Source organism: Dermochelys coriacea, chromosome 8 (assembly GCF_009764565.3).
Source record: "Dermochelys coriacea isolate rDerCor1 chromosome 8, rDerCor1.pri.v4, whole genome shotgun sequence".
In the NCBI taxonomy this organism is placed as follows: Eukaryota; Metazoa; Chordata; order Testudines; family Dermochelyidae; genus Dermochelys; species Dermochelys coriacea.
Genome location: NC_050075.1, coordinates 44420452 through 44434253, shown reverse-complemented (window position 1 = coordinate 44434253; position 13802 = coordinate 44420452). Strand labels below are relative to the sequence as shown.

The window sequence follows — 13802 nt, the reverse complement described above, 5'->3', positions numbered from 1 at the left end:
GGGAAGGACCCATCGATAAACACAATTATTACTAGCAGCCAGATGGTGAGAAAGTTCACTTTTGGAAAAGGACAGATCCTCTAACAGTAGTGGCATGGAGAAATAAAGTACAGAAAATCCTTTAAACGAAAAAATGATAGCCTTATATCAGGATGAAGTCGATTTTATAATTACTGGTTACCATTTTGGGAATCTGAATAAGCAAAATACAGATAAGGTGTTGCCAAAATGCAAATGAGTCTTTAAAGGTAGCAGATATTGGTTATGAATAAGATTTGTTAATACTGTATGAAAAGTTCATGTATGTTAATAATGACAATAAAGTTTTTGAAGAGGGAAAGGCCTTTTAAATCAAACTGATTAAACTTTGTTTTGCTTCTGTAGAGACCTATTTAACTTCAGTGATTAACAAAGAATTAATTCACTCAAAATGTTAAATATTCCACATCTTCAAATAAGGTATTAAGAGCTCACAATGGCCCCAGACATCCCACTAATCCTACAACAAAATCAGGAATATTAGACTTTATATTCCTAATAGTTCTATTGAAAACCAAGCAGACTGCTTATTAAAAAGCCATTCCAGGCATTTTTATACCCTAAAGCAATAAAAAGACCACAAGCCCAGTATTTTCAAATCTTTTGATCTCACTTAACATAGCAGAATGCGACTTCCTCCCACCGTGTTGATCTTCCTGGCTTCTTATGGTACTGCGGGTGTAAGGTTTTACACCTTTAGATATATCCACAGCTTATCTAGCTAAGACCAAGAGGAAACCATGAATCAGGCGAGAGAAGTACTCAGATCCTTGCATGGAAACTGGTAAAGCCCCAGCAACTTTCTTCACTACAGGTGGTTTGAACAGAAGGATAAACTAAAGATCCTCAGCAGGGCCCTAAATTCTCATTTCTAGAGAAAGCTACTACGGTGAGATTCTGTACATGGGAAAAAAAGCTTGCAATGCAAGACACTCCCAAGGTATAAGCTTCCACAACATGGGAGAAAACTCCATGAAACTAACTGTTCTCAGATATGTTGAAACCACTGCCCATGGACATCAGGAGCAATATCTCACAGTGAAATTTCCTCTACACTGTTCATCCCCTTGATCACTATCAGGCTTCAGCAAGTTCACCTGGAGGTCCTTACAAAGGGCAATACTATTCCCCCACCCACACCAACATTACATGAGACGATCAATAAGGAGTGTAGCTACAGGTGGGCTGGAATTAGCACCGAGGCCCATCCAATCCGAGCCTGAAGTATGTTGGAGGCATACTCATGCTATCTCAATGAAAAAAATAAAACAGAATACAGCCACGGAAGTGGTAGGAGGGACTGGTCACCATAAGTCCATGCCCGTTTGAGACACTGGGAACATACTTGGGGTAGCTAGCCCCTCCTGCTGCTCATGATGCCTTGGCTACACTTCTATTTTTAGGCACTGGCCCAAGCAAAGCTAGTGCAGTTACATCTATGCAAGCTCGGAATCAAACCCCCAGCTTGAATGTAACCAGACTTTGGGTATGTCGACACCATGTTCATGCTTCCAATTGCAATAGATGGACTTGTGCTAGCTTTGCTTGAACTAGCATGCTAAAAATAGCTGGCCCTGGGATGGCATGGGCAGTAGTTTGTGCTAGCCACCTGAGTATGCACCAGGGAGTCCAGGTAGGTTTGTACTTGGTGGCTAATTAAAGTATAGCTAGTGAGTGTCCGTTCAGTTCAGCTGGTAAGCAGAAGCATGCTCCCAGCTGCAGCACAGACATACCCCAGGGCTCCCTTCCCATCCCAGGACTCTCCCTTGGTCGACAAGCCTGGCTGGGCTGAGGGGGGCTCCACAGTGCAACTGGCAGAGAAGATGCAGAGCCAGGGCAGGAAGGAGCCTCTATCTGACTTCAGGGATAAGGACAGATGGGCAATTCCTACCCACAGGCATTGGGGGTGGCAGGGAGAGGAGCAGCATCCATTTATCATAAAGTGCGAGGTGAAGCCTGGCTGGGGCTTTGGTCTCCAACCCCCAACAGGGCAGGGATTTATGGTGGGGAAGTCATTTCCCAGCTGGCTACAGGCACAGCAACATAACCCAGGGCACTTCCCTTCCCCGTCCTCTCTCTGCCCACCTTTCTCTCCGCCACCCCTGGCCACCTTTCCAGACCCACCCATGGCTACACCCTGGGACAAACAGGAGACACACATCCCACCATGAAGGAAAGTGGAAATTCAGTCTCCATACCTGCAGGCTTGCCCTGAGGACAGATCATTGTCCAGCCACCGTAAGTTGAGCCCACTCTATCCACACCCTTGCAGTAAGGTACTGAAAGACCATGAGTCCTGTGTAAATACACTGATGACATTCAGCTGTGAGTTTCCTTCATCAATGCAGCCCATGCCATCACCACAATTTTTCCAAGTACTAGGAATATCAGTGAAGAGCAGCTGGCTCAAACGGAACATGGGAAAGACAGAAATGTTACCAGAGAGAGGTAAGAAATTTGAGGAACATGAGAGAACATCAATTATTCCTTGAACCGAGGAATCCGAACAGTGCTCCACAAGGTAGCCCTGGCATCCTGCTGGATTTCTCACTGCTCTGAGGGCACTCATTGCATTAGAGGCAAGGAACACTTTCTACCATCTGGAGTGTGCTGAGCAGCAAAACTACAGCTGCAGAACACCTTATTAGCGGAGATCAGATAGAGACCAGCCTTGCCCATGTTTAAGTAAAAAGCAAGGTTTACCTCTTTGATAAAGAAGGCATTTGTGATGTTGCACTCCATATGTTTATGGAAATATGCTTATGAGTGTAACTATAATGTAACTGGAATATGCTTTATGCAAAAGTCTCTTGTAAGGTATCATTACAAAGCTTCTGATCTACTGAGTGTGTTCATCCTATTTGTATCAATGTATCATTCTTGTATCTAAAACTAAAAATATGAAGCATTACTCTGAGGTCCTATTGTAATTATGCAAAGTGTGGGCCATTAATGGTGGCTTGGGATCTTGATGGCTCCCATTAACTAGAACAACTGGTTGTAAATGGCTCTTTTATTTGTAAGCCTTCCTGTATTTGTGAGAGTCAGGCCTGAAAGAATGGAGGCTTGGGATCTCACAGGACATGTGACCATGTCACGTGGTACTGAAATCCATCTTAAACCTGGTGTTTTTCCATTTAGAAGGAGGGGTGGGGACCCAGAGACACAAAAGATTCCCACGTTGTGCCAAAGCTATAAAAGGGGGTGGAACAGAACAAAGGGGGCTGCAGTCATGAGAAATCCTCTAGTTACCATCTGAGCTGGAACTAACAAGAACTGTAGCAGGGGAAAGGATTGGGCCCAGACTAAGGAGGAGTCTGGTCTGTGAAAGAAGCTTATTGGAACGTCTCTGAGGGTGAGATTTACCTGTATTCAGTTTCTTAAGTGCATTATGCTTAGACTTGCTCTTCTGTTTTATTTTGCTTGGTAACTTACTTTGTTCTGTCTATTACTACTTGAAGCAACTTAAATCCTACTTTTTATCCTTAATAAAATCACTTTTGTTTATTAGTAAACGCAGAGTAAGTGATTAATACCCGGGGGAGCAAACTGTTGTGCATATCTCCCTATCAATGTTATAGAGGAGGAAAATTTATGAGTTTACCATGTTTATTTATACAGATTTATACAGAGTAAAATGGATTTATTTGGGGTTTGGATCCCATTGGGAACTGGGTGTCTGGGTGCTGGAGATCGGTGACTTGCTGAGTAGTTTTTGGTTAAAGACTGTAGCTTTGGGGGTGTGGACCAGACCTGGGTCTGTGTTGCAGCAGACTAGCGCATCTGGCTCAACAAGGCAGGGTTCTGGAGTCCCAAGCTGGCAGTGAAAAACAGGTTCAGAGGTAATTACAGCTCGTCAGGTGACAGCCTCAAGGGGGTCTCTGTGACCGAACCCGTCACAAAATTCTTGCAGTAACAGTAGCTTCCCAGGGTGACAAACTGGGGAGAATGAGGAAGAAAACAGCAAAAGAACAATCATGCATTCCAGGAACACGGGAAGTTGAGAGAAAATTGCCCTTTCTTCAACGGACAGTTACCAATGATAGTAGGCATCTTACAAAAGCCTAAAATAGATTACATAAAGGTTTGCCAATGAAATGTTGAAAGAACTCCAAAGGGATGGAACAGTACAGAGCTGATGCCACAGACTTTCTAAAGAGAAGAGAGATAATTTAGAATTTTCAGCTGGCCTCTTAAATAAAAATTCTTGACTTCATAGGAAAAGAGCAACAACACTATGGACTTTGCCTATAGTGCATCAAAGGCCAAATTGCTAAAGGACTTTTAAAAGAACCATACTGAGAGAAGAAAAGAACTTGCAGAGGCAGAAATTCTGGTTAGGCCTCATAGATTCAAGAGTCTAAGGGATGAACCTCTGACTACATCTAATGAAGCAAAGGCTTGTCCCACAAGCTCTCAGACCCAAGACCTTAGGTCCTGCAATCATCCCTCTTCAGCCTTCCTCGGAGTCAGAGCCTGGATAATCAGGTGCTGGTGAAGACCTATCTTTTTGCCTTCCCAAGTGCAGAACTGGAGACTGCTGCCCAAATTCCAGAACTGGAATTAAGGAATTTTTGTTCCCAATTCAGACAGTTCAGTCACTGCCCATGGCATCACTTTAATGATTAAGCTCAAATTAGATATTCTTCATTACTAATCAGAGTACTCATGCATCATGAGAAACTCAGATCAGAAGAAATGTGATTTGGACCCAGACAGTCACTTTGTATGAAAGGCAAACCCCAGAAAGAGCCCCTCCCAAACCCCTTCCCCCTGCAGCAACAAACACCTGTCCTAACAAAACACCATTCCTATCATCAGATGTAGAACTTCACAAATGTCCTGCCTGGACCAGACTGAAACTAGGGACCTAGAGGTGAGGAACTCTATACCCAGATACCAATTCCATCATTCAGTCATCCTTAGATATTTTATAATTTATATACCATGACTGAACTGTTAGGACAAGATTTGCTTTTATCATGATGACTGCTTCCCTGAATCAGTTTATTTTGTTAAGAATGCAACCTTTTATTAGCTATAAAGAATTAACTATAAAGGTAAAGTTAGAATACACAATGAACTAGGGAGTGAGTTATATGACTACAGTTTCTTTATCAATAGATCCTGTCCTATTGCTGTATCACCCTTACAGCCATTGCTTCCTGCATTCCCATAATTTTCAGACTGAAAGAGTTATTCTAATACACAAAGCCAAAACAGTATTTAAACACTTAACAACCAAAGTTACAACACAACGTATTTGGTTAAAACAGAAAAGCTTTAATAAAGTACCCTCACTCGGTAACTAACATTTTAGTTAATACAATTAAAGATCTAAAGAGAAACTGACGTCTCTATGGAAACTTTGAAAAACATTTGATGTAGAAATAATTATGCTTATGTTGTTCTCTCTAAAATTGTCTGTCATTCTTTAGTGCTAATGTTAAAAAGGATTTATAAAAGTTTCTACCCTTCCAGAAAGCATAATCCGATGCTTGTCATCAGCACTATTTCCATAACAACTACCAGTGATGTTGCAGATATAGGACTAAAATATCCCGCAGGGAAGAAATAGCAGAAGCTAATATACTATTGAGATACAAAGCTCCATTTTCATCCTTATACTCTTAAAGGGCATATGCTCCATAAATAGAATAGTTTCCAAATAGAATGTTTGATGCTGCCCTCATGTTGACTTGACTCTTGTTGGCACGATGACCTTTGAATGAGCTCATAGAAACTAAGACTATGTAACTACAAAGGGCTTTTTAACATAGATGCTTTGAAAGGTAGGCTCCCATTTTCCAGCCTGGGTGACATGCCCTGAGGAGGAGTGGGCAATGCCTCAAAGTTAATGGTCATCACTCCCCACATTCCTTAGATCCACGAATCCTAGCCAACAAGACAAACTTGAAATACAAGGGATTGAAGTGACATGCATCTACAAATTATGTCCACTGGGTATTTTAGATAAAATTTCCTATTCCAAGAAACAAGTGTTCTAAACTCAACTGTTGTCCTTTCACTGCCTCATAACTTGATAAACAACGTACATCCAGATTCCAGCTCAATATCAATATAACCATGACAACATGGGTTACAATGTAACATCTTTTAACAAACAAATTCAGCAAGACCATTCGCAAGAGACAACTGTACAGCTCCCTTTCGCAATATGAACATTTTTCTGAAAATAGAATGTTCCAATCCTATGCAACATCTATGAAAGAAAAGCATCAGTTGATTTATAGTGTTAGTGATTTAAAGACAGCACAAACAAACAACAAAACTGATTAAGTTGACAAGACCTTCCTTATCCAACTAAAGAGACTCAAAAGCCAAAGGCCATCTTCCAAAACCAAGCATAACTTACTTCTTTAGCCTTTCCATACCCCCTCCAAACTTATGTCAAGAGTTCAAGTCTTGGGATTGTTAGCAAGAGCATTCCAGCAGATATTAAATGCTTAGATGATGTATAATGAGAGAAAGGTATAAGGTAGCTAGGCTCAAATAATGAAGGGTTTTGTAAATCTAAATCATACTGTGAATTGCATCTGGAAACAAATGGATAGCTAATGAAGTCTACAAAAATGCAAGGATACTACTTAGGCACACCACTCCTAAATAAGCAGGCCACTAACTCCTGCAGTAGCAGAAATTTCCAAGTGTCTTCCAGAGAAGCCCCATGGAGAATGCATTGCAGCAGTTCAATCTAGCAGTAACAAAGGTGTTGAGAACTGTAGCAGGGTCTGCATCCAAGAGATAAGGATGCAATCTCCCACACAAGAAAAATAAAAATGCCTATGTTTGCCTATTACTTGCAACTGTCTGATCAAAAAAGGCCCCCAAACTGTGAACATCAGTAACAATCATCAGATATATTCTCTCACTAGAAAGAGCAGATGTTCCTGACATCACCTCCATCTCCCAGAACCTACCATCACTTCAATCTTTTATAGATTGCGCTTCAGCTCAGCCACTCATTCAAGCAGGAAAAGCAAGTCACTACACCACCTGCATTGCATGAAAAGACAGAACTGAGCAGTCCATATCATAACATCTACTTCATTCTGCATTAAGCAAAAAGGCTGGCATCAGAAACTTGTGGCTCCTTGCGCAAGAACCCTCAAGGCAGTTAAATACCCATCCAAAAATACTCTTTGAGTGGCTCCATTCTTTCCTCATGGTAGTTCCAATCACTTCACTCCCAAGGACCACAAATGGGTCAACGTTAGAGCTGGTTGGGAATCTGACAAAAAAGCTTATTTGTCAAAACTGAAACATCTGCAGGAAAAGATGACAATTTTTTTACTCTATTTTTTTGAAAATTAAATTTTGAAATTGTCAAGACATTTTGTTTGGACTTATTCAAAAAAATCCTGATTACTTTTCAGTTCAAAATAGCTTTTCACTTTGAAGTTTAATCTAATTATAATAAAAAATAAAACACAGAAAACAGTTTACATCAAAGTGACCTGAACCAAAAAAAAATTTCAAATATTCAGTTTGTGAACATTTTTGAAATTTTGACTTTTCAGCCCAAGTTGGGAAAATTTGTACCTAGATATTTTTCATAGGCTGGGAAAAGTATTTCTTGCCCAACACTGGTGAATATCATCTTATGACCAATGGCATCACTGAAAGATCAGCATCAACAACTAACCTTTATCTATCACTAGGAAGAGCTTTGACCAATAATGCAAGCTTAGTCTCCATACTATATCCAGATCTAAAACTGACTGAGAAATCTTGAAAGTCAGATGACATCAGATGATGCCAGAGTTATTTTTCCCCTCAGCCTTCTTCAACCATTTCCAGAGAGTGAGGTCTAGAGACAACAGTAGTTTGAGAAGTTTAGTGTCAAGAGAGTTTCTTAAGCAAAGGTGGAAGAATCATTAGTTTGAGCAAAGCCAGCATCTTGCAACCGCACAAGGAGGCATTAGCTATCTCTGCAAATAATGGTCCCAATATCCACCACAGGTTTACAACCAAGGATAGTGGTCCTTTCAAGGCTGTAATCTAACCTCTCCAATCACTATTGAGAAAAACTGGCCAAAACATACTAAGGAAATAATTTTTGCCTCTGAACATAGCTCTACCATCATAGAGAAAGATAACCCAGTCCAAAATCAGACTAATCCTATCCACAAAGTAAATGGAACATTTCTCCCAGCAGGCAAGCGTTGACTGTTTCCAGGTGTGGGCAGTTTATATTAATCAGACTACTCAGGGCCCAAGACTTTGAAGATGCAAACCTTCACTCTTCACCACACCATGGCATAAAATTGCTGAAGTTCTCGCTTTCCACGCCACAACTGGTCAAACCCCAAGCACATTTCCACCCACAGTGTCTTAATTTCTTCCGTCCAATTCTTTTGTCATGTCATCTGTACAACAAGGTCTTGCTTACAACGCTCCTGCTAATACATCCCAGAATGATGTTTGCTTTTTTGCAACAGTGTTTCACTGTTGACTCATATCTAGCTTTGTGATCCACCATGACCCTCTGATTCCTTTCCGCAGTACTCCTCCCTAGGCAATCATTTCCCATTTTGTATGAGTGCAATTAATTGTTCCTTCCTAAGTGGAGTACTTTGCCTTTGTCCTTATTGAATTTCATTCTGTTTTCTTCAGACCATTTTTCCAGTTTGTCCAGATCATCTTGAATTTTAATCCTATCCTCTAAAGCACTTATAACCATTCCCAGCTTGGTATCGTCCTCAAACTTTATAAGTGTACACTCTATGCCTTTATCAAAGTCATTGATGAAGATACTGAACAGAACTGGACCCAGAACTGACCCCTGCAGCATAGGCACCAATTCCAGGGGTGCTCCGTGGCTGGAGCACCCATGCGGAAAAATAGTGGGTGCTCCAACCCTAGGATCAGCGCCTCTCCCTCCCCCACAGCGCCTCTCGCCTGCCAGAAGACCGCACTGATCAGCTCCTCCCCTCCCTTCCAGCACCTCCCACCTGCCGTGATCAGCTGTTCAGCGGTATGCAGGAGGCACTGGGGGCAGAGGGGGAGGGGCAGGGACAGGAAGAAGCAGGGGGCAGAATGGGGTGGGAATGGGCAGAGGCAGGAACAGATAGGTGGGGGTGGGAGACTGGTGGAAGGGGTGGAGTGGGGGCAGGGCCTGAGGCAGAGCAGGGATAGAGCACACCCCACCCCAAGAACAGAGGCAGTCAGCACCTATGTCCTATGGGACCCCACTTGACAAGAGCAATGGTCTTAAATTGCAGCAAGGGTGATCTAGGTTGGACATTAGGAAAAACTGACCTGACATAGTGGTTAAGCACTGGTATAAATTGCCTAAGGAGGTTGTAGAAATCTCCATCATTGGAAATTTTTAAGAGCAGGTTAGACAAACACCCGCCAGGGATAGTCTAGATAATACTTAGTCCTGCCATGATTGCAGGAGACTGGACTAAATGACCTCTCAAGGTCCCTTTCAGTCCTACGATTCTATGATTCTAAGGCAGGGATCGGCAACCTTTGGCATGTGGCCCATCAGAGTAAGCTCCTGAAGGGCCAGGTCGGTTTGTTTACCTGCTGTGTCTGCAGGTTTGGCCAATTGCAGCTCCCAATGGCCCCAGTTTGCTGTCCCAGGCCAATGCGGGCTGCAGGGAGCAGCGCAGGCCGAGGGATATGCTAGCATCCCTTCCTGCAGCTCCCATTGGCCTGCGACGGTGAACCGCGGCCAGTGGGAGCTGCGATCGGCCGAACCTGTGTACACGGCAGGTAAACAAACTGGCCCGGCCCTTCAGGGGCTTACTCTGATGGGCCACATGCCAAAGGTTGCTGATCCCTGCCTTAGAATCATAGAATCGTAGGACTGAAAGGGACCTTAAGAGGTCATTTAGTCCAGTCTCCTGCAATCATGGCAGGACTAAGTATTATCTAAACTGGCCCGGCCCACAGATCCCTGTTGTAAGGCAACCTGTGAGGATGGCATAAACAAATGAGAAATTTAGAATTCGTTGTATTGATAATAAAGAACAAAAGATTGATTAGTGTACTGAAGGTCATCGACAAATTAATCTACCAAAAAGATTGCTTCTCAGAGAGGTATGAAATCCAACAGCAACTATCACTCTCAAGACAACGTGAGCTATAATCTCCGTCTGGACCAGAACACAGATGCAACCTGACCTCTCCCAACCGTCTCAAGAAAGTAATATTAAAATGATGAAAAATAGCATGATCTTGAGCTCTACAGACCTGTTCACATTATTTATACCTTAAATATTTACTAAAACACATAGTTAAAAAGAGTCAAAGTAATTTTAAGAAGTGTGCGTCTCCAAGTAGCTAGAGCTACTGTCTCAATGTGCTGTAATATTTATACTGCTTACTGTATTTTTCACTCCATGCATCTGATGAAGTGGGTTTTAGCCCACAAAACCTTATGCTCAAATAAATTTGTTAGTCTCTAAGGTGCTACAAGGACGCCTCATTGTTTTTGTCTCAATAGGGGCCTTCAATTTAATAACTGAAGAAACTGTGCTTCTCAAAACCTAGTTCTTTTTGTTCTAGTTTTTTTCCTTTAGAAAGCAATGGAAATTACAGCATTTCAGTTGTTTTGTTTTTATTTTGCTAATTTATCAGGTTTTCTTATTTTTAGAGAACCTAACCATTTTCAACTGATTTTCCAATGTTTCCAAATTAAATTAAAGCTCAACCTTTAAATCATTCCTTTAAACAATATATGTTCAAAAAGCAGGGGCTTGCAGATTATTTATTCATTATGTGTTTAAGACACTTACTGAAATGAAATTATTAGTCTTGTTACTCAAGAGTTCCTTTAACCAGTTCAACATTCCCAGTATTGTACACCAAGCTATGCTCTTAAATACTTTGGGTTCAACCTTATTGTGACATAGACATGCCCAGGCACGTATACTACACCTGTGTCTAACCATCTTCTCAATAATTCATCGTAGGGGATTGTGCATGGTCTCTGCCAAAAACTAAGAACTAGCTGATTGTCATAGTTATTGCAAATTGTATGGGAAATATTTTAAGAGAGATGTAAAATGTGAACAATTCTGTTCCAAAACTGTATGAGGTGAAGCATGTCACTTGAGGAGGGGTGGGTCTCAGAACTAACTCAATCAAGAGTGAGAGCAGTCAACAACTTTCAACCTGATCTAACACAGCCCTGTATTTACAGGCTGGACCAAATGCAGACTTGAGCATTTACAAAGACAAAAGAACCCTAAGAAGAGACTGAATAAGGGATCCTCAGGGCTCAGCTGAAGTTAATGAAACACCCTGATTCTGAACAGGGACAAAAGTCTGGAACCGTATCAGAGACAAAGAAAAGGCACAAGACATTATCCATTACAGAGAGGACGCTCTGCCAGCATGAGTGTTTCATGAAAAGCAGATCCCAGCTCTCTAGATTGGACAAGTGCTGTAAGGACTGAACACTGGGAAGAAATACTTTATTAGACTGGAACAGAACTTGTTAAAAATTATAGGCTCTAGATTTGCATTTCATGTAATCTTGTGTTTCCAATCCTTTTACTTATATCTATTTTGGATCTTTATCTTAGTGTTGTTAAATAAACTTCAATTTGGATTTCCTATAGACATGACTTGCCTTGCACTAAAGAAAGCGTTGAACTGAGGTGAAGCTAGTGAACTGGGGGGCACTGCTTCCATGGAGGCAATGGAATAGTGTACATTGTGTGGGTATCCGGAAGATAAGGAACTGGGCACTTGAGCGTATCAAGGTGGGGCACGCTAATTACCAGCCGCTAGAGCGAAAGAGTGGGGTTCATGGAGCCTGGAGCATTTGTCCTCCCAGTGGCTGGCAGATTTGAGAGAATTTTTCTCATTGGGCACAGACAAGGTTCTCTCATACTGTAGGCAGGTGCTAGTGATTCATCCTGCTTACACCCTCAGTTACCCCAATAGTGTCACAATTACAACATGCAAAACACACTAAAGTAAATGAGATCTGAGGGTGCTCAGCACCTCCCAAGACAAACCCCGCCAGAACTGGTTATCTTTGGCCCTCAGGTGGCACGCTGGTCTTCTTCAAGGAGCACCTTAAAGTCAAAACTATTATTTTAATTCCCTGTGTTGCTACCATGAAGACCTTACATTAACAATGGATTAAATTGTTCTAATGGAGCTTTCATTATTTACTCTGCGTTTCCCTAGCCAAAATAAGAGACTAGAGTTTTTCCACTTTAGTTTCTAGTCAGATATGCTGCCTGGCTCTCATGCACTGGCACTAGCAGTTGTGTTTGCTAAGTAAACACTGCAGGGACCCAACCTAGCATCCCAACATAAAGCTGCCCCTATTGATTTTTAGAGTTTCATTAACACATCCCTATTTGTATTGAGGCAGGCTGGCCGTCTTTCCCCCTGCCCCCAGTCTGAGGGGCTGGCAGAGGCAGTGGGGGCTCTCTCTTTCCAGGAGCATCCCAGCAGGCAAGATGCGGGGACTAGCCTGGGGAGTTTCGGGGATGTTGGTGAAGCCCCATCACACAGTTTCCAGGCCTGGCAGCAACCCCTGGGGCAGGGAGGAGAAGAGGTCAGACTCCAAGGACACAGAACAGGGGGCTTAGGATGATGGGGGAGGAGTGAGCACCCCAGAGACCCCCAAACCAAAGAGACCCCAAAGCAATAGGGCAAGATTAAGCCCCCGCCCATAACAACCACCCCATAGCAGGGGGACTACAAAACACCGGGCGGCGATGGACCCTAGAGACCCCTGCACCAAAGGGACCCAAAGGCAATGGGGCAGAGCAGACCCCCCCACACTGAGGGGGCCCCAGAACACTGGGGAAGGGCAGAGACCCCGCACCGAGGGGACCCCAGACACTGGAGCAGGGACAGTCCGCTGGGGTCCCCGCACCGAGGGGACCCCAGACACTGGAGCCCACATTGAGAGGATCCCAGGACACGAGGGCAGGGCAGAGAGACGGCCGCGCCGCGGCGCCGGCCACGGGACGGGACGGGACGGGACAGGCTCCGCCCCCACCACCAGAGACCCCCGTCCACGGGCCGGGCCGCCGCCCCATCCCCTCAGCGCGACCCCTAGCGGAAGCAGCCGCCGCCCCGCGCTCACCCGCCGCCGGCTCCCCACGGCTCAACAGCAGCAGCAGGAGCGCCCCGAGTGCCGGGCCCGGCTTCCGCATCGCTCCCCGAGCCCGCGCCGGAGCCCGCCCGGCAGCGAAGCGGCGACTCGGGGCCGCGCGGAGGGATCTGCCGGCAGCGCCGCGCGCAGGGACTCGGTCTGGCTTCGCAGGGGCGGGCGTCCGGCCCTCCCCCGCTTCCTACGCGGCCGGGCGGCTCCGCCGGCGGGGACCGCCGCACAGCCCGCCGGGAGCGGCCGCTAGGGGGCGCCGGGCCGGGAGCCACAGATCCGCGGGCACCCCGCAGGCCGCCCTGTGAGGAAAACTACACGCCCCGCCCCCAGCCACGGAGCCCTTAGCGGGAGCGGGGGGACCAGGCGACCCCCCTTCAGCCACGGAGCCCTGTGGGGCAGTGCGGGGAGCAGGCGACCCCCCCTCCAGCCACAGAGCCCTGTGGGGGAACGGGGGGACCAGGCGACCCCCCCTCCAGCCACGGAGCCCATTTGGGGAGCGGGGGGACCAGGCGACCCCCTCGTCCAGCCACAGAGACCTGTGGGGGCGCGGGGGGACTAGGCAACCCCCCCTCCAGCCACGGAGACCTGGGGGTTAGCGGGGGGACCAGGCGACCCCCCTTCAGCCACGGAGCCCTGTGGGGCAGTGCGGGGAGCA

The 13802-nt window shown here is 44.9% G+C and overlaps 1 protein-coding gene across 2 annotated transcripts in view; it reads right to left on the bottom strand.

Annotated features, from left to right (window-relative positions):
- Positions 1–13331, bottom strand: part of NOTCH2 (notch receptor 2) — a 141603-nt gene extending 128272 nt beyond the window's left edge. The window contains exon 1 of one of the 2 annotated variants that reach the window (XM_038413057.2): positions 13127–13331. In XM_038413057.2, the coding sequence (XP_038268985.1) occupies positions 13127–13196 (70 nt within the window). In that variant the 5' untranslated portion in view covers positions 13197–13331. The remainder of the gene's footprint in view (positions 1–13126) is intronic. The other variant, XM_043520154.1, reaches the window with a different exon arrangement.
- Between the last annotated feature and the right edge of the window lie 471 nt (positions 13332–13802).